Source organism: Poromitra crassiceps, assembly GCF_964638095.1.
Source record: "Poromitra crassiceps genome assembly, chromosome: 2".
Classification (NCBI taxonomy): Eukaryota; Metazoa; Chordata; class Actinopteri; order Beryciformes; family Melamphaidae; genus Poromitra; species Poromitra crassiceps.
In genome coordinates this window covers 87,242,500-87,266,142 of record NC_139624.1, presented here as the reverse complement: position 1 = coordinate 87,266,142, position 23,643 = coordinate 87,242,500, and the positions used below count along the sequence as shown (strand labels likewise).

Here is a 23,643-nt window from a genome sequence, read left to right as displayed (position 1 = left end):
AACAAATTCTGATGTCAACTCATAAGGAGATTTGGATTCAAATGAAAGGAATTGGGAGATAAGTTCCTGCCTGATGGGCCGTTTTTAAATTAGATTTCCCAGTGAGCATGTTGAATGATAATTTTCCCTGTTGTGTCCTATCGCATCTTATCATATCCTATGATATTGATTGTGTGTGTGTGTGTGTGTGTGTGTGTGTGTGTGTGTGTGTGTGTGTGTGTGTGTGTGCGCGAGACTGCGCGCGCGCACACGTGTGTGTTTGTGTGTGTGTGTGTTCTAGGTGCTGTGCTGCCAGTGAGTTGTCCTGCCGTCACAGACTTTGTCTGTCAGAGTGGTCACTGCATCGAGTCCCACTTGGTGTGCGACAACAAGGCGGACTGTGCTGATGAATCAGATGAAATAGACTGTAGTGAGTAGAGATGGACTGTGCTGATGAATCAGATGAAATAGACTGTAGTGAGTAGAGATGAACTGTGCTGATGAATCAGATGAAATAGACTGTAGTGTAGTGAATAGAGATGAACTGTGCTGATGAATCAGATGAAATAGACTGTAGTGTAGTGAATAGAGATGGACTGTGCTGATGAATCAGATGAAATAGACTGTAGTGTAGTGAATAGAGATGGACTGTGCTGATGAATCAGATGAAATAGTCTGTAGTGAGTAGAGATGGACTGTGCTGATGAATCAGATGAAATAGACTGTAGTGAGTAGAGATGGACTGTGCTGATGAATCAGATGAAATAGACTGTAGTGAGTAGAGATGGACTGTGCTGATGAATCAGATGAAATAGACTGTAGTGAGTAGAGATGGACTGTGCTGATGAATCAGATGAAATAGACTGTAGTGAGTAGAGATGGACTGTGCTGATGAATCAGATGAGATAGTCTGCAGTGAGTAGAGATGGACTGTGCTGATGAATCAGATGAGATAGACTGTAGTGAGTAGAGATGGACTGTGCTGATGAATCAGATGAGATAGAGTGTAGTGAGTAGAGATGGACTGTGCTGATGAATCAGATGAAATAGACTGTAGTGAGTAGAGATGGACTGTGCTGATGAATCAGATGAGATAGTCTGCAGTGAGTAGAGATGGACTGTGCTGATGAATCAGATGAGATAGTCTGCAGTGAGTAGAGATGGACTGTGCTGATGAATCAGATGAGATAGTCTGTAGTGAGTAGAGATGGACTGTGCTGATGAATCAGATGAGGTAGACTGTAGTGAGTAGAGATGGACTGTGCTGATGAATCAGATGAGATAGACTGTAGTGAGTAGAGATGGACTGTGCTGATGAATCAGATGAGATAGTCTGCAGTGAGTAGAGATGGACTGTGCTGATGAATCAGATGAAATAGACTGTAGTGAGTAGAGATGGACTGTGCTGATGAATCAGATGAAATAGACTGTAGTGAGTAGAGATGGACTGTGCTGATGAATCAGATGAGATAGACTGCAGTGAGTAGAGATGGACTGTGCTGATGAATCAGATGAGATAGACTGTAGTGTAGTGAATAGAGATGGGAAATTAGCAGTGGCTCCGTCTGATAGAACACAAAAACAACTATCCAGCAGAACTGATGCACGTTCTTACTCCCTCCCTCCTTCTCTCCCTCCATCTCTCTCTATCTCCGACCTAGACCACATAGTTGACTTGCCAGGTGCCTGTAACTTCAACATCCAGGAGGACCATTGGGAAGAGACCTGCCAGCTTTCTCAGGACCCCAATGATGACTGTGATTGGAGGATAGGTCAGACAAGTGAGACACTAGGAACTGGACCCCACACTGACCACAGTCCTGGTTAGTACAAATCTGAATACGGTACAGAACAATGTTAGAAAGAGTCACTGAGCTGTACTGCGCTTTATGGATGGGATGATTATGCTTATCTCACGCAATACTGGATACAACCATGATACAATGTCATAAATACATGTTCAGTGACACCAAAGTATGACTTTTCAGTATTATGCTTATTTCTGAGCCACAAATCTTTCTATAAATGCCATTGGCTTGCTACAACGTGAACAACCATTTTCATTGCAAAGAGCTTGTGAAATTGTGATGGGCAAGCCTTCTCATTTGTGATTACTACATTACATTATCACAATTCATTTTACTGCCACACAATATGCATGTAAAAACAAAAACAAAGGTGATATATTGAATTTCAAAATATCATCACATGCGTACTGGTTAGCTGTTAGCCCAGCTGCTAAAAATGTATCCAGGACTGAATGGGTTTCATGGGTTTACGAAATTGTCCGGTCCAGAACTATGTGTAAACCTTCAGCTTTGTGTGATTTTGATTGAAGTTTGCTTTTGTAAATGTATGTTGTCTGTCTGCAACTCTTATGTTTGTCCTGATGCTGCTCTCTTGGCCTGGACTCCATTGAAAAGAGAGGTGGGACCTCAAAGCCCTCAAAAGCATAAAATGAAAATTCAAATGTTTTCTTATTCTGTAAAAACAAGTGACATGCTGGAATTGTATATCAATAGTTAATTTTAGGGGAAACTATCTGGCTCTGCACTTTGCTTCAGTTCAGTTCAGAGAGAGAGAGAGAGAAGAGAGAGAGGGAATGAGAACGAGAACAATGCAGGGCCAGCCGGTCAGAGTCAGCTGAGTCTAGGTTAGGGTTTGGAATCATACCCCACATTATGCAATCTGCTGTGATTAATTAAAGGTGGTCTAAAAGTATCCAGGCTGGTCAACAATGTTCCAAGGCAAAGAGGGGATTTGTCAGCAGGAAATTCAGCATTCTTGTCTTTATTGGGGATTTTAAGGGGTGTTTATAGTTGTTTGTGTTGGGCGCTGCTGCTCTGGCCCGGGATCAAGATGATATAGAGCTAGTGTTGGATTTGTGTCAGCTGGGTTTGTATGCAGCTACTTCAAAGCATAACAAGATGTCTGGTGAAAGCGGAAACAAGTAGGCAACTGGTCAGGTCAGGTAAAGTCAAGGTCAAAGTCAAGGTTGTTTTTTCAGATTACGCAAGATTAGATGTTGAAGAACGCACTCAATATAACAAACAACAATTTTAGGATCAATAAATACTTATACTACTTTGTTAGCAAACTAAGCTTGTTCAGGGCAAACCAAGCTTGTTTACCAACTTTCAGGGTAATTTTCTCTGAATGTTGCTTTTAGGATTATAGGGGTACGAACATTCAAATAAGCATATCTTATTCAACTATTTTCAGATTTCAGTGTATGACACTGTCGGGAATAAAATACCAGATAAAGCGCTTGGTTGTAAGGCAAGCTTCCCAGGTTCTTTACCAAGATCGTAATCCACTCAGACTCAAAGATACACAGACTCGAGTTCTCAATGTTAACTTGTACAAGGAGTGTGACGAGACGACACTTCTCAGTTCATCTCCAAGATCAGACTGTCGCTCGTCACTCAGTGCACGCCTTTTATTGAGATAAGCAGTGATTCAGTTGAAGCAGTGATTGCATACAAATTAGCATGAGGGCTGGCCCTCTCAGTTCCTGTTATCATATAATGCACGTACACATGACGTCTGTCTAGGACATGAAACTAAAAGCTAGACAGGTACATATCCTTGTTTTGCAACAGGGGCACTTTGGCTGTCTGACGTTACGGGTAGTTTCACAACTGAAACTCCCAAAACATCCGTTAGTATACTTGCTTATAGGTCATGCATAATTAAAGAAACAGTTGTACCATGACAGTGACTTTCGTTCGCATAGTTAAGTGTTTCACTTCCCCTTGCAGGGATCTCTCTGCAGGAAGGTCTGTTGCTATGACACCAAAAAGCACATATGCATGTTCCATCAAGCACAGCTTGCAAAATATAGGTAATAGCAGAGTTCAGTTAACAAGTTGACAGAGATCACATAATTAAGCAAATATGAAAACACATCCTTTAAAACCTAACAGACACATAATTTGAAAGCTTACAATCTGCACTTTCATAATCATAGTCTGTTAAAAAGAAAAGAAAAAATACATTGGCCAGGCCTACAGTACTTCAAACTCAGCACATGCGTGCAGGTGCACAGCACACTCAATCTGCAAGAAACAACTTACTGTAGGTGCAAGGCCAAAATAAACTGTATCAAAAAGAAAACGGGCCAGCACTCTCAATGTCCTCTCACTTTTAAATGTTGTTTCATGTTGGCTAGCTTTACTTGCAAAGTTTAAGGTAACATCCTTAGCTGGCACTAAGACTTTTTAGCCTTCTGTTTAGATTTTTTAAAATATATATAAAGATACTTTTGATACAGAGCATGATAATTCAGAATTGTGATATTTCTTGACTGTAATACATTTTTTGTTCCTTTTTCTATGATAAATGTATTTATTTTTCATTCTATTTTTTCAATGTATTTTTCTACGAGAAGAGTGTTCTATTTAGACACGAGTCGACATGTATGCAACAGTGCTATAATTGTTTACATTCTTTCTCCTATCTGTGGTTCATACCTATAGTAGAAATTCATACACTGTGCTTATTGTAATTTTCTTCATTGATTCATTGAATGATTGAATGTATTTCTGGCACTGATGTATTTATACCTCACTTTATACCTCACATCAGCACAATGCTGATGAAGGCTTTTGGCTGGAACACGTATGTTCTGGTCTGACTCAGATGTACAGTACATTCAAAATGTAAAGGACATGAGTGCTGGCCCGTTTTCCTACAGCACTTGTTACCCAAAACACCAGTCCCTGTCACATATCATCTAACATATTGCATCATTTCAGAGTGACTCTGAATATAAGGACGGGGCAATGTTTGGGTAACAGGCACACATCCACAAATAGTTGCTTTAACAGCAACATTTGCTGACACAGTGGTTCTTGTGAGCCTACCGCCTTTATTCGAGTGAATCTTGCTTTCCCTTAAGAGAATCATGTTTGAGCCAGAGGGGAAGAACCCCGTGTTGTGGGTGCTAATGGGGTGACTTGCTGTACCATGTGGATTGCGATGGCCCGAAATCCCCTTTAGCTCATGTGGAAAACTCCCACTTTGTTCTGGCATCGCCTGGATGGCGTCTCATCTCCGAGCCTAGCGGAGCTGAAGAATCCCCTCTACAGTGCATGGCTGCAGGCTAAAGCCTTTCACAACAACACAAATATACTGTCTTCTCTCCAAATGTTTTGAATATTAGAAGCAACAAAGAACAAAGCTAGTGGAATTCTAGCATTGAAAATTACTAATGCTGAACTTGGTGTTGAGCGTGGTAAATGAGTCTTACTCATCAGAATCTTACTCTGCCTCAGTCGCGTCATTATTCATGCTGAAATGTTATAGCTGTCTTATCGTGTACCTAAATCATGTGTATAGGACTCACTGCATCTCAACGAAGAATAAAGGAGCTTCTATACAGCCTGACGAAGACTAGTGAGGTTGAAACGAGTTGCGTTTTGTGCCCATTGTATGTATATGTATGAAGATGTACATTGTTTGTTTAACTGTCTCAGTTACACGTACTATAATTTGTGATTACATTTGTTATGTTTGTTACAAGTACCCAAGAAGCTCATTTTTCTTCATTGTTATATTTTTTGGCCTGCTGAGCTTTCTTGTGCCACGTTTTGGATTATCCTCATATACTGTATCTCCAAAGGTGGTGGCGGGAACTTCTTGTACATATATTCTGCCATTCAGAGGGAGGGTGACATCGCCAAGGTGACAACCAAGAGTCCGTTCCCAGCCAGCATCGGATTGTGTCACGTGCGCTTCTGGTTCTACATGCACGGCTCTGACAGGATGGGCACACTGAAGGTGAGACATGATCTCCTCAGCCATCTTGTCATATGTGATTTAGAGGATAATACTAGTGATTTTTTTTTTAAGTCTGTGCCAATCGTGTAGGTTTCTCTTCTCTTTTATATTACCTTGGGTGGTTTCGGCACATAGTGTAGTTGGAGATATCAAGGCACATTTTCCTCCCTCCAAAAGAAGCAATTTCCTGCCATTCATTCATTTTCATGTAGTATATGAAAATCAATGTCCACAGACTAAGCTAGATAATCCCTGACAGTAAACAGGAATACTTCATTTTTGTAAGAGTTTGTGTTTTCTTGTGATTTCATTGAGTCTGAGTTGAGTGTTTTACATATTGGCGCACACGTTGCATTAAGCTCTGCTTACTGTCAATCAGCTGACAGCCACAGGAAGAAATGGATATCGGGGAAATAATCTCTCAAAAATATGTCGCCCTTCAAACTTAAGTGTCAAATCAAATGTCTTTTTATTTAGGATGTCTTTGTTAACCGGGACAGCAGATATTTTCAAAATGATGAGGGAGAAAAATTATCCAACTTATATGGCAAGCATTGCAAAACGATTAGGGGAACGTAAACTAGACAAAGACAATAGTTAATGTGCTATAACAATGGCAGTGATATTTTCCTTTTAGAGTGGAATCTCACTTAGACTAAATATTCAACGTCTGACAAATATTATATAACACCATAACGCCAAAGCCAAACGATACTTCATGTCACCAAAAGATGTAATGTACTTTCTGCATCTCCTCTTTTCTCTTGTTTTCCAGGTCTATACCGTTGGACCCAGTGGCATCAGTCTGCTGATGTGGGCAGCCAGTGGAAACCATGGCGACCAGTGGACATATGCTAACGTTATCCTGTCCAACCCGGCTCCATTCAGGGTGAGCTTCCAGGCCGAAGTAGGGGGAGACATGTGGACGGACATCGCCTTGGATGACATCTCCTACACCACAGAGTGTATGGTCGGAGGTAAGCCGACGTTTGTTTCTTTGCTCCGATCCTTTCCTCCCAACACTCGTTATTCTCGTTATAAATGTAATTTCCTCCAATTTCAGCCTCTCTCTTTCTGTCTTCCATATTCTCTGTCCACCTCCAGCCATGTTCCTTCCCTCCTTTTCTCTAGAAACTAGAGAAAGGAGAGCCTTGGGGTGAGTTAATGGAGCCTGTTGCCCTGTAGGCCCATATCAATTCACAGTGGAGACTGGCTCACCGCCAAGGGACAGCACAGAGAGCAATGGGGGGAAAGCAATTACATTTATATTGTGTTGTTTCCACGCTCCCGCCCCTCCGTTCTCTCCATCCCTGAGCGGCTTGCTTACTCACCTAGACTGTTTCCTTCCCCCTGCAGTCACAGAAAGACCGTTAGCATGCTTCTGCTTGTGCACATCATCTACATGCACAGGCTTGTGCAAGTCCAAATACACCATCCTCTGAGATTGAATCATTCCCACTCAAGGATGCTTGAATGTGAGAATCGATAAGAGGGGATTCAAGGCGCTTGTGCTAAGGTGTCTGCATGTCTCCATATTTGTCTCATTGTGTAAATATCTATGGTCGTACTGGTGTATTCCCCCAGGTCCAGTGACCCCCCAGCCTCTGACCTGTGCTGAGGACCAGTACCAGTGTTTGCACTCCTTCCAGTGTGTCCCAGAGAGCTGGCGGTGTGACGGGGAGCCAGACTGTGCTGACCAGTCGGACGAAGAGTTTTGCCCGACTGTGGTGCCTGGTACCCTTCCTCCTCAGGACCTCTGTGCCACTGACCAGTACCAGTGTTCGGACCATCGCTGTCTCCCCTCCCTTTTACGGTGTGACGGCGTCCCCGACTGCCCCGATGGAGAGGATGAGTACAGCTGCCGTAAGTGTGTGTGAGAGTGTGTGTGTAGGTGTTTGTGTGTGTGTGTGTGTGTGTGTGTGTGTGTGTGTGTGTGTGTGTGTGTGTGTGTGTGTGTGTGTGTGTGTGTGTGTGTGTGTGAGCGTGCGTGCGTGCGTGTGTGTTGGTGTGGGGTGTGTGTGTGTGTAGGTGTGTGTATGAGTGTTCTCGTTTTTGGGGGGTTTGTGTGTGTGTGCAATACCTCTGTACACAGAGAGGAATTAAAGTGCACACACGCAGAACACGCCTGCAAATTCAATCTCCTCTCTCAGGAATGTTGCCATGTGCTGTTTAACGCCACAGTGAAACTGCATCTTGAGAGCATCTTACTTCCTAATTTGATGCACTTCCTGTTGAAACAGGATATTGGGCTGGCACATAACATGGGACGGATAATTCACAAGTGTAATCCAGACATCAGTTAGGGAGGAAAAGGTACTGTAGTTTTATTTGATGGAAGGGTCAGAGGGGTGAGATGGTTCACAAATCTGTGATGGTTTTGCAATTAGTTGTATTGGTGGATGGTTTTTCATGGTTGGAATTTTTACGTCATCTCTATTTTCCAAGAGGTAATGGGATTTGGATGTAAAAAAAAATAATAATAATCTCTTTATCATTTATTGATAAAGTTATTTTGGCGTGACAACTAGTTTTTCTTTTGAGGGGGGGTGACTTTAAAGGATCAAAGCTTGGGTTTTGAGAACTCCCACTTTGAGTATAATTTTTAAATAATGAATTGATAGCGAGCTACAGTATGAATGCACAGTATGAATGCACAACACAAACTCCCTACTCACCGCTCTCCATTTTGCCTTCTCCATGTCTGCCTTTGTATCTGTCATCAGCTCTGCTGCAGTGTGAGGTGGGGGAGCTGGTCTGTGAAGGTCCTTCTGCTTGTATCCCACTCTGGAAGCGTTGTGACCACTCCGCCGACTGCCATCCCTTCCACTCAGACGAGTCCAGCTGCCATGGTAACCTGCTTTTACTTGGCTTTCCCTTGCCAGCCAGTTTGTGTGACATTAACTGTTCTGTTTGATGCTTTCCTAACCGTGAGCCACACATACAAGTCAGTCACTAGTGGCACGTGGACTTCATAGGCCCAGAGCCGCTGTGTTTCTCCTGCTTCACCATGGCCTGAAGTCCATCTGTGCCTAGAACTTTTATTTATATTTTTCTTCATGTATTCTCTATTTAGATTAGTGACTTTATTCTCAAATTATTTAAAACACATTATTTTTTTAAATGTGTTTTTAACTTTTTGTTTACCTCAATTCTTGTGACATTCAGTTTGAGTTATGGCTGTCTTCATGCTTTCCACCCGATTAAAAATAATCACCTGTGTAGCCTATTTCTTTTTTAATGATGCACAGCATTTTATTTTTAATTTTTTTTCTGCTGTGCATCATTAAAAAAGTGATAGACACTTATTTGTGAATGCTGACGACTTCATTTGTTATTTTTGTGATTTTTGGGTCACTACCCAAGTTGAGAACAAGAAAAGACTGTGCAACATTATTTCATTTTTTATTACAAAGCATGCCACATTAGCCAGAACCTGCATGACAAAAACAAGTAATTTATTTGTTGTATTTAAAATGTTATTTTTCTTAAAACAAATGAGATGGGGTAAATATCCACATTGGCAACATAGTGAAACTCTATTTTTCATTAACTGGTAGCAAAGCAGAATAAGCTGGATCACTAGTATCATGAAAATGACACAATGACGAATATGAGTATCTCAGATTTTGGCCTTTTTTTTCCTCAATTGTTTTCATAAAAACGTAAATAAGATTTTAGGACTTAATAGTAAAATATAGTAAGTAAATTACTTGAATTGATCTTTTTTGCAGTGTAGTTGAGTGTGTACCCTACATTCTTTTCTTTTCTCTATTTTCTACACATGGGAAGTTTTGACTGAAGTGTTTTGCTGCCTGTGCCTGTGAGATCTCCGTGGTAGGCTATCAGTGGATATCTGCTGTGATTGAGTCCTCAAGGTCGTAAAGTCGCCTTTGAAGCATGACGTTCGATTATAACGAACTAGTTGTGTGGCTTAGCCTTCCCAAATGTTGAGGGTCGTTTTTTATAATTTAATACATAGAATTGGGAACGTTACATTCAATTTCATTCAGACTGCCTGGCGCCTGGAGCTGCGCACTGAGTATGTTCTGTTTTGGCCAGCGCAGAGTGCGCGCGCCCTCCTCGGAGCCCCGCCTCCAGCGCGTGCGCGAAGAGTATGCCAGAAGCTTAAGCAGTAACTCTTGAGGACATTTTCAAGTATGGCCGTTTTGTCTTCAAAGCACACCTCATAGGTTACCGCATGCTGCCAGAATCCATTTAAAAGCTCCACTTTCCTGCAACCCAAGGAATACGACCAAACCACCCATTTAGCCTGCTGTCACTGCCAGCGCACCAGTACTTTTTGTTGCCGGGGTTTCTTATGATATCGTGAAGATTATATTTATTTAACAAGCAACCCTGATAACCCTTAAACCAGTGGCTCTCAAATGGGGGTCCGGGGACCCCTAGGGGTCCTTGAGGGGGTTCCAGGGGGTCCCCAGCCAAAAGGGGGTAATTTATTTGAGCTATAATTCCATTCATAAGTAACACAATGACTATTTTGGTCATGGGTTTTATACACTTTCTGTAATAAAAGATCTAAAAGAATCAATCTTATTATCATATGGGGGACCGTGGGACAAAATCCTATCAAATGGGCGTCCGTCCATGGTCTAATTTTTGTCATTTTAGGGGTCCTTCATGTGAAAAAATTGGAGAACCACTGCCTTAAACCATCCATACAGTATAAGCAAGAGCAGGAGTCACCCGGTTGGAGCAGAGGGGAGAAGACAGGGGAAAAGAGATGTCCTACAGGGCAGACAGGGGAAAAGAGATGTCCTACAGGGCAGACAGGGGAAAAGAGATGTCCTACAGGGCAGACAGGGGAAAAGAGATGTCCTACAGGGCAGTCATGTCCGTCGCTTTCATCATCATCATCATCATACCTTCATTTAAAGCTGTGATTTAAAGGGGAGAAGACAGGGGAAAAGAGATATACTACAGGGCAGTCAGGGAGAAGACAGGGGAAAAGAGATATACTACAGGGCAGTCAGGGAGAAGACAGGGGAAAAGAGATATACTACAGGGCAGTCAGGGAGAAGACAGGGGAAAAGAGATATACTACAGGGCAGTCGTGTCTGTCCCTTTATGTTCTTGCTGACTCTATCTGAAGAGGTTAATAGAGGAGTATGGCAGTTACCCCCTGGCAGTATAATTGCCTGTCATCTATTTAATATTACCGGTGAATGGACTGGATTCATATAGCACTTTTTGCCAGTCTGGCAACCGCTCAAAGCGCTTTGCGGTAATTGCATCGGCAGCGTCTGCAGCCATGCAAGGCGCCAAATGCTCGTCGGGAGCAGTTAGGGGTTCAGTGTCTTGCTCATGGACACTTCGACGCACTGCCCGGAGAGGCGAGGCTCGAACCGGGAACCTTCCGATTCCCAGACGACAGCTCTACGTCTTGATCTACTGCCGCCCCGCCCCCTCATGTTCGGATGTTACAGAAGCAACATGCTTGATTATCTCTCATCTCAGGGGAGGAGAGGACTGAGGTGGATGCTGGCTAATGTGTACAGTCTGGAAGGGAGGAAGAGGGGAAAGAGTGTGGACTTAATGGTTTGGAGGCTTTTTGAAGCGGTGGTCTTCACACCCAAATAAGCAATTTTCTGTTTGATGGCACTGTGGTGTAAAAATGTGTGTTGTGTCTTTCCAGATTGTCCTCTGATGTATTGCCTGCATCATGGCTCCTGCCATGTGGAGAGACACGGGCCCGTTTGCATGTGAGTTGATTGAACATAAAGCTGTGAAAAAGAGGCAGATTTTGGGATGCTTTTCCCGATAGATATCCAAAAATGCTACCTTACCTGTAAAGGGGAGACTCGTGGATACCTATGCATCCAACCCATTTTCATTCAGATATGTTGAGGTGAGAGGTCAAGGCACCCCCCACAACATTTTTGCCTAACTTTGTAGCGTTATTTACCCCCCTTCCCAACAAGCTAGCATGATGTGGTTGGTATCAATGGATGCCTGACGTCACCTACAGTAGTTTCATATGATACCAGAAACTCCACTCATACTTACCAATCAATCGGGAGCAGAGCGAGAGAAAGGGTTTAAAAATAGACAAACTCCCAGGTTGTTGGCAGGTATGAAAAATGCATCTACAGTAAGCACACAGGCTATTGTACACACACACACACACACACACACACACACACACACACACACACACACACACACACACACACACACACACACACACACACACACACACACAGACTCAGTCACACTCAGAATCAGGCACAAACCAACAAAGATAAATGCCCTGTGTCTTCTCTCCCTCCCTGATTCCTTCCCTCTCTCTTTGTCTGACTTAAAAGATGGAAATCCCATCAGGCCTGTTTCTTTCCCTGGAAAAGACACGCTCCATGAACCATGGGGGAATCTGCTTATCCCCACGGCTTAAACAGGCTGCTTCTGCCTTCATTTATTCACCACACACCAGCGCAGTGTTCCCTGGGAATCACTCGTTGGATTTTGCCGGTCACTATTTAAACACGGCCCCCGCTACCAATGGTCTTGGTGGGCTGCCCACACAAAGAACTCCTGCATTAGTTTAATCTGCCCAATCTGAAGCAGAAGCTGTGAGGGTGCTGCGGTTGCCATGATGAACCCATAGGACTGTCTGTCTCCCTTTCCAAAACGCATTGGAGACACACACTCTGCTCGCACTGGTGGACGGCCTGAAAGAAACTCATGAATGTAGCTGTCTTCAGCATCAGCCGTTTGCTATCTTCACAATGAGATATTCAAGATTCAAGATTCAAGATTTTTATTGTCACTCCATGGTACAAGTATCACGTGTGAAATTCTTGTGCTGTGAACTCCGTTTACAACATAGTACAAATATAACAGGGCATATGAGTGCAAAAACAACAAGAGACACAACAAGCAATAAGGCAGTATAGTGATAAGACAAGTCAGAGACAGTGGCATATTCACTGCACATAGGTGCACATGTCGTGTGCATACTTTAAACGTGCTTAAACATTTTAAATTCGGCGTATTTGACATACAGGTGCCAATAGCATATTCCTTATTAAACATACAATTAAACTCGGCGTTTTAAATTCGGCGTATTTGACATACAGGTGCAAATAGTATATTCCTTATTAAACATACAATTAAACATTAGACATACGTAATGGTAGCAGCTACAGTACGGTACAGTACGGCTACTTCACTATTTGTGTATGTTAAGGAGTCTCGTGGCCTGCGGGAAGAAACTGTTCCTCAAGCGATTTGTGCGTGCTTTCGGAATCCTGTATCTTCTCCCTGAGGGTAACAGGGAGAACAGGCTGTTGTGGGGATGGTTTGTGTCTTTGATGATCTTCAGGGACCTCCTGAGGCACCGCTGTTTATACAGTATATTCCATTATAAACGTAAGAATGCCATTATGAGACTTGCTGCCATATCTGCTAATGGCATTATGGGCCAGCGAGTCCTCTCTGAAAATGTCCCATTCCTCCATCTACATGATAAAAGGCCGTTTTCTGAATAGGATGGATTTGAATTGTGTGCTGGCTGGTGTTGGTAAGGATACCTGCTCACTAAAGTCACATAATCTGGTGTTGGTAAGGATACCTGCTCACTAAAGTCACATAATCAGGTGTTGGTAAGGATACCTGCTCACTAAAGTCACATAATCTGGTGTTGGTAAGGATACCTGCTCACTAAAGTCACATAATCTGGTGTTGGTAAGGATACCTGCTCACTAAAGTCACATAATCTGGTGTTGGTAAGGATACCTGCTCACTAAATTCACATAATATGGTGTTGGTAAGGATACCTGCTCACTAAATTCACATAATCTGGTGTTGGTAAGGATACCTGCTCACTAAAATCACATAATCTGGTGTTGGTAAGGATACCTGCTCACTAAATTCACATAATCTGGTGTTGGTAAGGATACCTGCTCACTAAAGTCACATAATCTGGTGTTGGTAAGGATATCTGCTCACTAAAGTCACATAATCTGGTGTTGGTAAGGATACCTGCTCACTAAAGTCACATAATCTGCACTGTGTGCCCACTCTTATGTTTTCTCACAATGCAATCAGAGAGAGAATCAGTACAATGCAAACGTGCTCCCTCCAGAAATGCTGGAGCAGGAAAACACCTTAATATACTGTATAAAAAAATCATGCATTTCTTACTGTAAATGTGCCAACGTCTGGGGTGCTGATATCTCAGTGGCGTTTGGCAGCGAGAAATGCTGCCTGTCCCTCGCTTCCATTCTTTCATTCAGTCTCACCCTCTTTCATTCCCTCCCTCATATCGGTAGCCTGGTAAACCAGCCCGTCACGTGAACTCACATTTCATTTGGTTCTGCTTGGTCTGGCCCCAACTCTTCACCCAGTCCTTAGCAGGGGTGGGAGCATGGGCGGGCGTAGTTGCCTTGACAGATAACTCCTTCAGCCAATCAGCGTTGTATCCAGTCAAACCCAAATCCACTTTGCTGAATGGCAAAAACATGTTTTCCGCCGAGAAACTCTGCGGTTGCGGCGATACTCCTGTACTTGTTTAATTGTTAATTGAGTCTATTTCTGCAATAACTGCACTTTATGGCTGTTTAAACTAGACAAACGCTGACATTTCTCCTCGAGACGATCAGGCAAGGAGGCGGCCATTATAGTTTTGTTAGTGCAGTGCTAGTGGCGTTCCTGATTGGCCAACTTGCGCTGTCAATCACAGCGCAGTCGCTGATTGGCTCTTCTGCTCTGCAGCTTCTGCTAAACACCCTCCCAGGCTTTGGGGCCAGACCGTCACGCAGAACCAAATGAAATGTGAGTTCATGTGACGGGCTGGTTTACCAGGCTATCATATCGGTTCTCCTGTTCAACATTCTCCAATGCAGCCACTTGCTGCTGGCATTATGCAGCAATACCTCAGCACTGTCATTCAGTGTGTAGCGTGGCATGGAGGCATGGAGCTCCAGAGTTGATGAGAGCCCAGCTGTAGTGCAGCACGAGGCCACTAGTTGGAGGACACCGTTGGCTCTCTATGAACATCACGTTCCTCCACTCTGTTAGTCCAAGTCAAGTCTCAAGTCCTTGAGTTACTGTAGAGTCCAAGTCAAGTCTCTTATGGATGAGTGTTGTATCATCTACTGGGTACCATCCGGTCTGCTTGGAACACTGCCTATAAAATTACAGCATGCACTGACCGTATTATCCTCACTCCTTTATTAGCTTTATTTACAGTATGAGGATTGATTCGTTGACATTATTAGTAGTAGACATTTCCTTAATGTTAATGCACACACAAAAAATCTCGAGTCCCAGTCGAGTCTCGAGTCCGACTAAAAGCAAATTTATACTGACTGCGGAGTGTCCGGTGTCCGCGGTGTTCACGGCAATACCGTTCTCTCCGCAGAGGCACATCCTTTTATGGTAAATACAGTAGGAGTGCAGTGTCTGCAGAGAGCGGAGAATCCCCCTCCAGGCTCCCGTTGTGTTTTTAGCAGGAATTCAAATGTCACATCAGTTCTTCCGTGTGTGATCCTGATTTATATCGGTGAATAATTAATCCTAGTGCAATTGTAGGCTATTTTCAGTTTGTTTTTAGCAAGTAAATTTGTTGTCTTCTTGTTTTTGTGCTTTGCATTTAATTTTTTCGATCTCAAATCAAGTTTTTCATTGACGTAGTAAATTGTAGGCTATTCAGACTTTTTTTTTATTATTTATTATGGACCATGAATTGATGGATCCGATCACGGAAGAAAAGGTTGATGATGAAGAGGAGGAAGAATTGTTGTGTTTGGCGGTGTTAAAGAGAAGCCAAACGTTAGTATCTGTCTCCCTGTGCTTTACAAAAACACTGAGCCAAGGCAGCTTGTTTAAGATGGGAGGAATTATTTTCCCACCGCCATCCCTACTCTTTCCTTTCACCTTTTTTTGGCTTTCACAAATTTGTCCCGAAGGTTCTTCCACTTTTGTTTACAGATGTCAGGATCTGTTGACAAAACTCTACCAATTTCCCTCCACAAATTATTAGTCATCTGTAGGTCTTTGTAGTCTCGGGTGGATGAATCATACAAATTTCTGTATTTCTGTACTTCTTCTGCCAGGCGATGCTCAAACCCGTTCATTTTGCACTGATTTCGCCGGCCACTTGGTCAGTTTGTGGAGGCTTCTTCCCTATACAAACCATAGCAAACATTAGCCAATCATAGCCTCGGAATTGACTGCACGAGCTCGCGGCGGGCTCCGCGGAGATACATTTTTTGAGAGGAGCGCGGAGCTCCGTGCAGTCCCTCCGCAGAGCCTGTGCGGAGCACCGCGCTCGCCGCACAGAGCCTCCGCTCCGCGAACACCGGACACTCCGCAGTTAGTATAAATTAGCTTTAGTGTGACCGTGTGTCCGACTAATTGCAACTCGAGTCCAAGTCCCTATTTCTCCCGTCGCACAACATCCCCCCGACCCTTCTGAATAATAATGGCATGGCCTGGCAGCACTGAGCGACCGCTGCTGCGTGTTTCACATTAAGAAGGTCTACGCTGCTCAAAATGCCAAGCTGATACCAAACAGATGGACCCCTTGGACTGACAGTACTTCCTCTAAGGTTTCCAGAAGGCAGAAACCAATTGTCTGTCTGAATGAATGCATGAATCTCTGTTTCCATTTGACGTCCAGTAGAGAAATCTGGTTCTGTGTCGAGCCATTTATTTTCTCTGGAAATGGTATGAGTGAACGTGTTTGCGTATGTCTGTGTGCATGTCCAGCTCAGTTACCAGCTCAGTGGCCTTGTGGTTTGAGTGTCCGCCCTGAGACTGGGAGGTTGTGAGTTCGATCCCCGGCCGAGTCATACCAAAGACTATAAAAATGGGACCCATTTGCCTCCCTGCTTGGCACTCAGCGTCAAAGGGTTGGAATTGGCGGGTTAGATCACCATATGATTCCCGAGCGCAGCACTGCTGCTGCTCACCGCTCCCCCAGGGGATGGGTCAAATGCGGAGAACAAATTTTCCACACTCAGGTGTGTGACAGTCAGTGGGACTTTACCTTTATGTCTTTATGTATGATTCTTCAAATAGGAAGCTTGGCTCCCAGCTGCCATGCATGTGGTCCCTGCATCAATGCTATAAATCTGTCACCAAAATCACAGTCACCTTCTTGTTACAGCATGAATCCTCCATAGCTGTAGGCTTGATTTATTTTTTCTTCTGCTAAATAGTCACATCTGTCACCCTGTAGGTGCAATCCAGGATGGACAGGGAACCGTTGCCATGTGAGGGAGAAGCCTTCTCTCTCCACCACGTCACCCCAACCAGAGGACACACGTCTGGGTATGCCCCCCCTCTCCTATTATCTGTCGATAAAACTGTCTCACCTGGATTTACTGTATGCCTGTATAACATCCCCGCACTTCATTAAATAAAGTTCTCCATGCACGTCTATATTGAATCTACCTCACTGTCATTCAGATGCTGTGTATGCCGGCGTCGCCATTGGCCTGCTCCTGCTGCTAGCTGGAATTGCTGTCTGCATTCTGTTTTTATACACCAAGAAAGGCTGCTTCATGTAAGTTCAGGCTACAACGAGAGCTGTTGCTATGTATTGTTACCGTGACGACGATGATGAGTGCGTTTGTTCTGCAGAAAGCCTGGCCCGATGGAGTACGGCGTGATGGATAACCCCGCCTTTGACTGGAGAGCAGAGGTCAGTGCACAGCCTATCAATCCTCAGGGAATCACAGTGTAGCAGCATTAGATTTCTCAAACTACACCAATCCTATTGATCGACCATTTGGCTGAAATATTCAATAAGTGGATTTAACATTGGAAGAGGTCAGATCGGTCAGAGAGCAATCGCCAAACCCTTCTCCCAGATCAAATTTTTTATTTAAGATTATTGATTTTGCTGTGTGCAGGTCTGTGTGTGTGTGTGTGTGTGTGTGTGTGTGCGCGCTTTCAGGCTTTCTGAGCTCTCTGCTGTTCTTCAGCGGAGAGCCCAGCAGGGGAGAAGATACAATCGCAGCTATTTCATTTGGGCGATGACTGTGTGTGTGTGTGTGTGTGTGTGTGTGTGTGTGTTCGTGCGTGTGTCAAAGACGGAGAGAGTGAGTGAGTGAGTGCACCCATTAATTTTTATCTTCATGGGCGTCATCCTGTAATAAGAGTGATGTTGAAAGCCACCGCTGTATGACTAATAGTGTGTGTGTGTGTGTGTGTGTGTGTGTGTGTGTCAGAACATATATTTTTTAGAAAAATATTACATATCCAGTAAATAGACTTAAATACTACATCCAGTACATAGACCATCTTAAATACTACATATCCAATCTTCAGCTGCTCGGAGTCCTCTCTGAACTTTCCTACAGTTGTGCAACAATCTCTGACACTGGGGACAACTGTCGCCAAAAGACTCATCCTGAAGGAATGGAAGTCCTCCTCTTCACCTTCTTTTCAAGTATGGCTGATGGACATGGTTTCTGTTATACGGATGGAGAGACTCAGGTTCCTGAGAACCAACTCGCTTAGAAAGTTCTTAACTATTTGGGACCTGTTTCTGGGCTACTTTGACGAGGTTAAAAATGATTAGTGAGCGGTGACTAAGGTTGGGGGTGATGGACAGCTTGCCCGGTCTGTTTCATGTGGACCCCTTTGGTGGGGTCCTACGCGTAATATCCCTCACAAGCACATAAGCACCTTTTGTAGCTGGTAGCACCACGTTAATGATGCCAAATGTCATTGATGTATGTATTTTATTTTATTTAAATTTTCCTGTGTCTGAGCCTGTTTGTCTTGTTCGTTATTGTTCTATAAAGAATTTGGGGGAAAAAACGAAAAAAAACAACTACATATCCAGTACATAGACCGTCTTAAATACTACATATCCAGTACATAGACCATCTTAAATACTACATATCCAGTACATAGACCATCTTAAATACTACATATCCGGTACATAGACCGTCTTAAATACTACATATCCAGTACATAGACCATCTTAACTCATTGAGTGCCAGCCACTTTTGGAGAACGGACGCTCCCAGTGCCAGAGTTTCAGAGCGTTTTCAGTGATTTCTCGAGGCCCACAGAATATTGTGTGATATTACTATGTAAACACCGAACACGCACAAAGAACAAGGAGACTTCAGCGTTTTCAGGCGTTTCAAATTAGAAGCTGAGTTATTCAGCCTTTTGTGAAATGAAGCATTTCAAGCACATTCACTGACTCTAGCTAATATTTTCTGATGTAGTGACGTGGTGTAGTTGTGTGGTGCCCTGCGTGCCCCACCCCCCTCTCTTCCCCCTCAGCTGCAAACTCCTCCCCACACTAACACACAGCCTCACGCACCCAGCGTCTATTTTCGGAGTGCTCCGTTTTTGTGCGCCGGCTCCCAGCGCGACACGGAAAAGCCAAACCGGACTGCTGAGAATGGTTTGGCTTTTCAGTGTCGGGTGCTGCTTTTCTGGCGGCTAATCGTGTGGAGAAACTATGTAGACAGACAGACAGAGGCAGAGGGGCTCAGTTGTGGGAGCGGATTGACTGCTGTTCGCAGCCAACGTCAGCTGCAGCCAGAGCAATCTATATGGCTCTGGCTGCAGCATGAGCGGTTTCTCTTTCATCACGGGGCTTTTTCCTGCTGTTTTCCTGACCTTTCTCTAATCTGGAGAGCACTATCGCCAGCTAATGAGTCCGTAAAATAGGTTATACCTTCAATAGCTACAATATTTGTACAGGAGATGCAGGAGGCTTTGATCCACGTCCCACCGTCAAAAAACGCATTTGACGTTGATCGACGTCATTACCACTCTACGTCACTATTTACTTTGACGTCGATCGACGTCATTGGCACTCAATGAGTTAAATACTACATATCCAGTACATAGACCATCTTAAATACTACATATCCGGTACATAGACCGTCTTAAATACTACATATCCAGTACATAGACCATCTTAAATACTACATATACAGTACATAGACCATCTTAAATACTACATATCCGGTACATAGACCGTCTTAAATACTACATATCCAGTACATAGACCATCTTAAATACTACATATCCGGTACATAGACCGTCTTAAATACTACATATCCAGTACATAGACCATCTTAAATACTACATATCCAGTACATAGACCATCTTAAATACTACATATCCAGTACATAGACCATCTTAAATACTACATATCCGGTACATAGACCGTCTTAAATACTACATATCCAGTACATAGACCATCTTAAATACTACATATCCAGTACATAGACCATCTGAAATACTACATATCCAGTACATAGACCGTCTTAAAAATATGAACAGAGTCAGCGTGACGTCACCCATTGTTTTTTGGGCTCCCCTTTTCAAGCCTAGTGTGGGTTTTTGCGTGGCTCACGCAAGACTGCATGAGACCAGGGGTTTCCCAGAGATGCAGCTCCGCCTGCTATTGGTCCGTGATCGGCAAGCTGCACGATCACTGGACAGGCGACCTGTCAGTCACGCCCAAAACCTAGTCTTTTCTATTGTCTATTTTATTCTAAAGTCTTATAAAAATTCACCCCCGTACTTCACCCCCATACAGTTGTTATGAAAGGTGACATTAGCTACTGTATATAGACCAAAACCGTGTTTTGAACCAGGCTGTAAACATGTTTAATCTTGTTGTAAAGATGGGCATTTTAACATGAGGGTGAACGGGCAATGACTCCCTTTTGGAGCCAGCCTCAAGTGGCCATTGGACGAACTACAGCTTTCAGCATCACTTCTGCGGCTTCCTCTGTCAAAGCTTGCCATCTGATACCTATCCATTTGTTCAAATATATTTTAAAATATATTTTACTAATGCTAGTGACAGTATGACATTCATAACACAGATGCCTCAACATATTCCCTAGATATATTTATGGTGTTAGACACACAAACACACACCCACACAGTATGTTATTACTATTCTATATCTGTACTGGCATGTGTTTACATGTGTGTACTTGGATGTGAATGCCAGTGAGGGCACCAATATAAATAGCGAGGTGTAGGTTTGAACTGATATCTCCGTAACACAGAACACAGGACAGGAGATGATTATTCGACCTTGGACCGATCATAAAATGTTTTATTAAGGTTAAAGGCATAATGATGCACATATAGCGTGTCAGTTTGAATTTAATTGCGACTGTATTTCATGCACTCTGAACATTAAACGTAATCTATTTTAAGCTTGTGTAGGTGTCCATACTGACTCGCATGCTATCCCCCCTCTCCCCCCCGCTCCCCTCCTCTCCCTCTCCTTAGCTCCCATCCCTGGAGGGAAGGCCCAGCACTTGTCCTGGCGTTAACCCCAGGAGAAGGGACGATCCTGGGCTATCCATCAGTGTCTACCCCTGGAGGAGGGACGCAGAGGTACGGTGGCCCTACTCAGCCTAACAAACTTTACTCTAATTATCTGTCCAGATGTCAGTAACCTTGTGTGTGTGTCTGTGTCCATCCATTACAGGGTTCGACCTGGAAAGATGCCAAGCTGTCCTTCGCCAACCCCTTGTACTATTATCCCCCTAATGCTAATGGGACTGACTACAATAGCACTGAGGCATAGAAACCATGAGCTGACCATACTGACGCTGCAGGAGACCTGGGTTCGACAGTATTTGCAAATCCCGAATGTGGTTTCTTTTAGACTGCTAAGCTTCCAGACATGGAGAACACATTACCAGTGGCACGAAGTTGAAGCATTTGCAAGGACATATTTGAAAGCCAATTTTGACATTTTTCTCAGCTAAATTGTTTGCATTGTCTTCAAGTGATAATCCCCCATGCATCTGGCACTTCATACAGGTTAAAATGAAAGCTAAGAGTTATTTGTCAGAGTTGTAGTCAAGACCATCTTAATTGAGTCCATGTCAGTTCCAAGACCAGGTCCAAAGGGAGTTGAGACCAAGTCCAGACAGAGTCCTATTCTAGACTAAAACAGTGTACATGTCCTTCAAAATCCCAAAATAATTTAAAATAATAATTAGTATTATTATTATTATTATATATATATATATATTACAATAATAATAATTGTCAGAGATGTAGCTCTATCTGAGTTCTGTGCTATAGCCTTCAACATCCAACTAGTCAAAGTATAGCTTCAGAACCATACACAGGTTGTTATAGGTTACAATACATATTTTAAAGTGTGGTGATGGGGAGAAAATAAAGAATTCAAGAGCGAAGAGCCTGCAACGGCTTGAAACGTTGTCTTTTAAAATGCAAAATTAAACAAAACAATGGGAGCTAATCAGTGTTGCAAGTCTTTTTTAATCTTGATGAATTAACCACTTTGGACTCAGCACCTACAAGAAGAGATGTGCGTGTGTTTACTCTAATTTTTTGAGAAAATAAAGAAAACATTAAATAAAAATGTCACATTTATTTTTTATTTTTTGATGGGCAAAAAGTCAAAATCCAATAGCAGCCCAGACTGCCAAGACGAGACTAAAACGTAGAGACTGCAGCGGTTCTTGTGTAGTATTTGACCGATGTCTGCACTGTAGTAACAATTTAACAAGCACACCATGGCGCTCTCTCACATGCCGAAAGTGTGGTGTTGCTCTTTGGGCAGCGCAGGCCTTCCTCTGGGCTGTCAAACGCAGAGAACACCCAATTCAATTATCACAAAGGTTCCACCGAACACGAGGAACGCCGACTTCTTTAAATTATCATTTTTAATTATCACAAGTGCAAATAAAATGGTTTGCCGCTGTTTTATTTGTACTTTGTGAAAATTGAAAAGCATTACAAGCCAGCATCCCAGCTGCTTTGTGTGTGATGTGAATTGACTCTCAATCTCTATCAGCATCGCAGAGCAGATGGATAATAAATATCACCGTTAAACTGGTCTGTTGTTATTTAAATTTCACGAGTATGGTCTTTTCATGCCGTTAGAAATGACTCCCTCAACCCAATCTTCTCACAAATAATTTAGAAGACAAAGTCATGTACTTGTATCGTAATAATAAATATTACATAATTTCATTTTGGTATTTTCCTATCAGAATTGCTATCTTCCTATACTGATAGACTTCAAGTTTATATTCAAAATTATCTGGATTATACAGAGTAAAGTTCAGCAATTAATATATCCGGTTGTTTTGTTCCTGTGTTACAAATTATTTATTACTGTTTTGTGTGTGTGTGTGTGTGTGTGTGTGTGTGCATGCGTGCGTGGGTGTATTGATTTCCCACCTTTGTTTATTCATCTATTAAAAGGAATATCTCAGACACTGCTAATTGGATTTTGACAAAATTTGTGGAAATGATACATTTCACCACAGCGTTGTGGAATTAAATAACACGGACTGGCCCAAAGGAGAACAGTCACCACCTACTAACTGCATTCTGATTAAACTTTCTGCCATTTACTACATCGCCCAGCGCTAAATCTTTTGTTCATTTGTTCACTTGTCCATATCATACACAATATGTCAGGCACCAGCACACTGAGCAGATTTGGACTAATCATGGGGTATCATGGGGGCGGGGGGATGTTTACTGTTGCCTTGTTGAATATCTGCTATGCTTGACATTTTATCATTTTATCAAGATATTTCCCCACATTACAAGATCATGTTTATGTCTAAAAAGCCTGTTAAGACTCAAACAGATGCTGGCATGCCACTGGCAGTGGACAGCAGTTATTTATGGTTGAATGTTAGATCATCTCTGTTTAACACACATAACACACTATGACGTTTTTAGTACTTTTTCGTTTATTAGTCTTGTTCTTGATATACTTTTACTTGTAGCATTTACAGGCAGTGGGAGCAATGATCCATAGAGTCATATTTCACCTGTATGGTCCAAAGCAGTCTATCCCATTCATAAAGAAATGTCAGGTAAGTACAGTGTTGGTTCCAGCCTGCTAGGCTGTTCTCTCTTTTACTT

The 23,643-nt window shown here is 42.9% G+C and overlaps 1 protein-coding gene across 1 annotated transcript in view; it reads left to right on the top strand.

The window, feature by feature from the left end:
* malrd1 (MAM and LDL receptor class A domain containing 1) overlaps window positions 1-21,310 on the top strand; it is a gene marked incomplete at both ends in the record, with an annotated part of 94,619 nt that extends 73,309 nt beyond the window's left edge. Inside the window, 12 exons of the mRNA XM_083663351.1 lie at window positions 281-409; window positions 1,641-1,802; window positions 5,603-5,760; window positions 6,536-6,737; window positions 7,345-7,623; window positions 8,484-8,609; window positions 11,414-11,480; window positions 16,961-17,052; window positions 17,191-17,287; window positions 17,365-17,425; window positions 21,010-21,117; window positions 21,212-21,310. Of these exons, the coding sequence (XP_083519477.1) occupies window positions 281-409; window positions 1,641-1,802; window positions 5,603-5,760; window positions 6,536-6,737; window positions 7,345-7,623; window positions 8,484-8,609; window positions 11,414-11,480; window positions 16,961-17,052; window positions 17,191-17,287; window positions 17,365-17,425; window positions 21,010-21,117; window positions 21,212-21,310 (1,580 nt within the window). The remainder of the gene's footprint in view (window positions 1-280; window positions 410-1,640; window positions 1,803-5,602; window positions 5,761-6,535; window positions 6,738-7,344; window positions 7,624-8,483; window positions 8,610-11,413; window positions 11,481-16,960; window positions 17,053-17,190; window positions 17,288-17,364; window positions 17,426-21,009; window positions 21,118-21,211) is intronic.
* Window positions 21,311-23,643: the final 2,333 nt, after the last annotated feature.